Source organism: Chaetura pelagica, unplaced genomic scaffold, assembly GCF_000747805.2.
Source record: "Chaetura pelagica isolate M959 unplaced genomic scaffold, ChaPel_1.0 scaffold2409, whole genome shotgun sequence".
Taxonomy (NCBI): domain Eukaryota; kingdom Metazoa; phylum Chordata; class Aves; order Apodiformes; family Apodidae; genus Chaetura; species Chaetura pelagica.
Window position 1 is genome coordinate 2,167 of NW_009954697.1, and position 1,484 is coordinate 3,650.

Genomic DNA, 1,484 nt, shown 5'->3' on the forward strand with positions numbered 1-1,484 from the left:
GTGCCCGGCCAGGTGACAGCTCTGTCCCCAGGGGTGCTGCCCGTCTGCCACTCACTCTTCGCTCTGGCCACCGAGGATCTCAGCTGCTGGTTCCCCCCCAACCACCTCTTCACTGTCGAGGACTCCCGCAGCCAGGTGGTGGTGTACAGGGTCAGGTACAGCCTGGGGGATGTCACTGTCCCAGCCCCAGCCCGGCTCTCTGGAGAGTCTCTGATGGTTGATAAGGCCTGTGCAGGGCGTTCAGCCCTCCCTGCAATCCCCATCAGGTTCTTCTTCCCCAACTGGTGTGGACTGGGCCAGTCTCACCGCTTCCAGCTGCTGAATGACCGAGCCAGCCCCATCCTGGACTACCCTGTAATCGATTACCTTTTTGCCCAGGTGAGCCCTGCCAGGTTGATGTCCCTGTCCCCAACACCTGGGGCCGCCACGGAGGTCCCATGTGGCTTCTTGGCTTCACTTAACCCCAGCACAACGATCCCCTTCATCCCCCGGGCTGTGCCACCCTCCTCCTCCTCCCATAGCACCCACCAGTCAGTTGGGACCATCCTGGAAGCTGGGGAGGGGGTGGGACACAATCCCTGCCCTGGCCTCCTGCACAGACCGGGGGGTCTTGGGGTGCATCGGATCTCCTGGCCACAGCATCCCCAGGCAGGGGATGCCCCCAGCGCGGGGGGTGGCACAAGGAACCCCCCCCCCAGCCCTTTGCCTTCCCCAGTCCCGCAGCGATTTCGTCGGGGGCCGCGTGGGGGTGGCGCTGAGCCTGCCCACGCAGGAGCAGTGCCTGAGCCTGGCCCTGCTGGACATGCTGCGCCTGGCCAGGGAGCAGCGCTGCAGCCCCCAGGAGGTCTTCAGCCAGGTCAGGTGAGATGGGGTGGGCTGGGGGAGGGACAGACCGGCACCCCTTGGGACAGCCCAGAATCCCTGGTAACAGCCCAGCACCCGTGGGGACAACCTGGTGTCCCCGAGGAGGTGTCCCTGGGGACAGCCTGACACCCGTGGGGACAACCCAGCAACCCCGGGGAAAGCCTGGCACCCGTGGGAACAGCCCCGTGTCCCTGAGCACAGCCCCAGCACCCATGGGGACATCCCAGCACCCATGGGGACATCCCAGCATCCACGGGGAGAGCCTGGCACCCGTGAGCACAGCCCCGGTGGCCCTGGGGACAGCCCCCCCAGCTTCCTCCCCTCCCCAATCACCGGCAGCTACAAGTCCTGCATCCCGGAGCCGCTGCGGTGCTGGATCCAGCAGCACAATTTCCTCACCCGCAAACGGCTCCCGCGCAGGCGCCTGGGGGGCTGCCAGGCGGACGGGAGGGCGCTGAAACTCAAGTACCTGCTGGACCTGGAGCGGCTCCCGCGGCGCTGGGCACAGGAGAGTTTCCACGGGCGCTCACCCGGCTCCGGCGTCGGCATCACCATCCACGTGGCTGGAGAAAACGGCGTCTCCTGGGGCTGCCGCGGGGCCCAGGTGTGGGTGTGTGTGC

General features: G+C 67.1%; 1 protein-coding gene across 1 annotated transcript in view; it reads left to right on the forward strand.

Moving 5' to 3' along the window:
- Window positions 1-31: 31 nt before the first annotated feature.
- LOC104395875 (tyrosine-protein kinase JAK3-like) overlaps window positions 32-1,484 on the forward strand; it is a gene marked incomplete at its 5' end in the record, with an annotated part of 10,490 nt that continues 9,037 nt past the window's right edge. Inside the window, 4 exons of the mRNA XM_010005620.1 lie at window positions 32-155; window positions 267-378; window positions 716-861; window positions 1,204-1,468. Of these exons, the coding sequence (XP_010003922.1) occupies window positions 32-155; window positions 267-378; window positions 716-861; window positions 1,204-1,468 (647 nt within the window). The remainder of the gene's footprint in view (window positions 156-266; window positions 379-715; window positions 862-1,203; window positions 1,469-1,484) is intronic.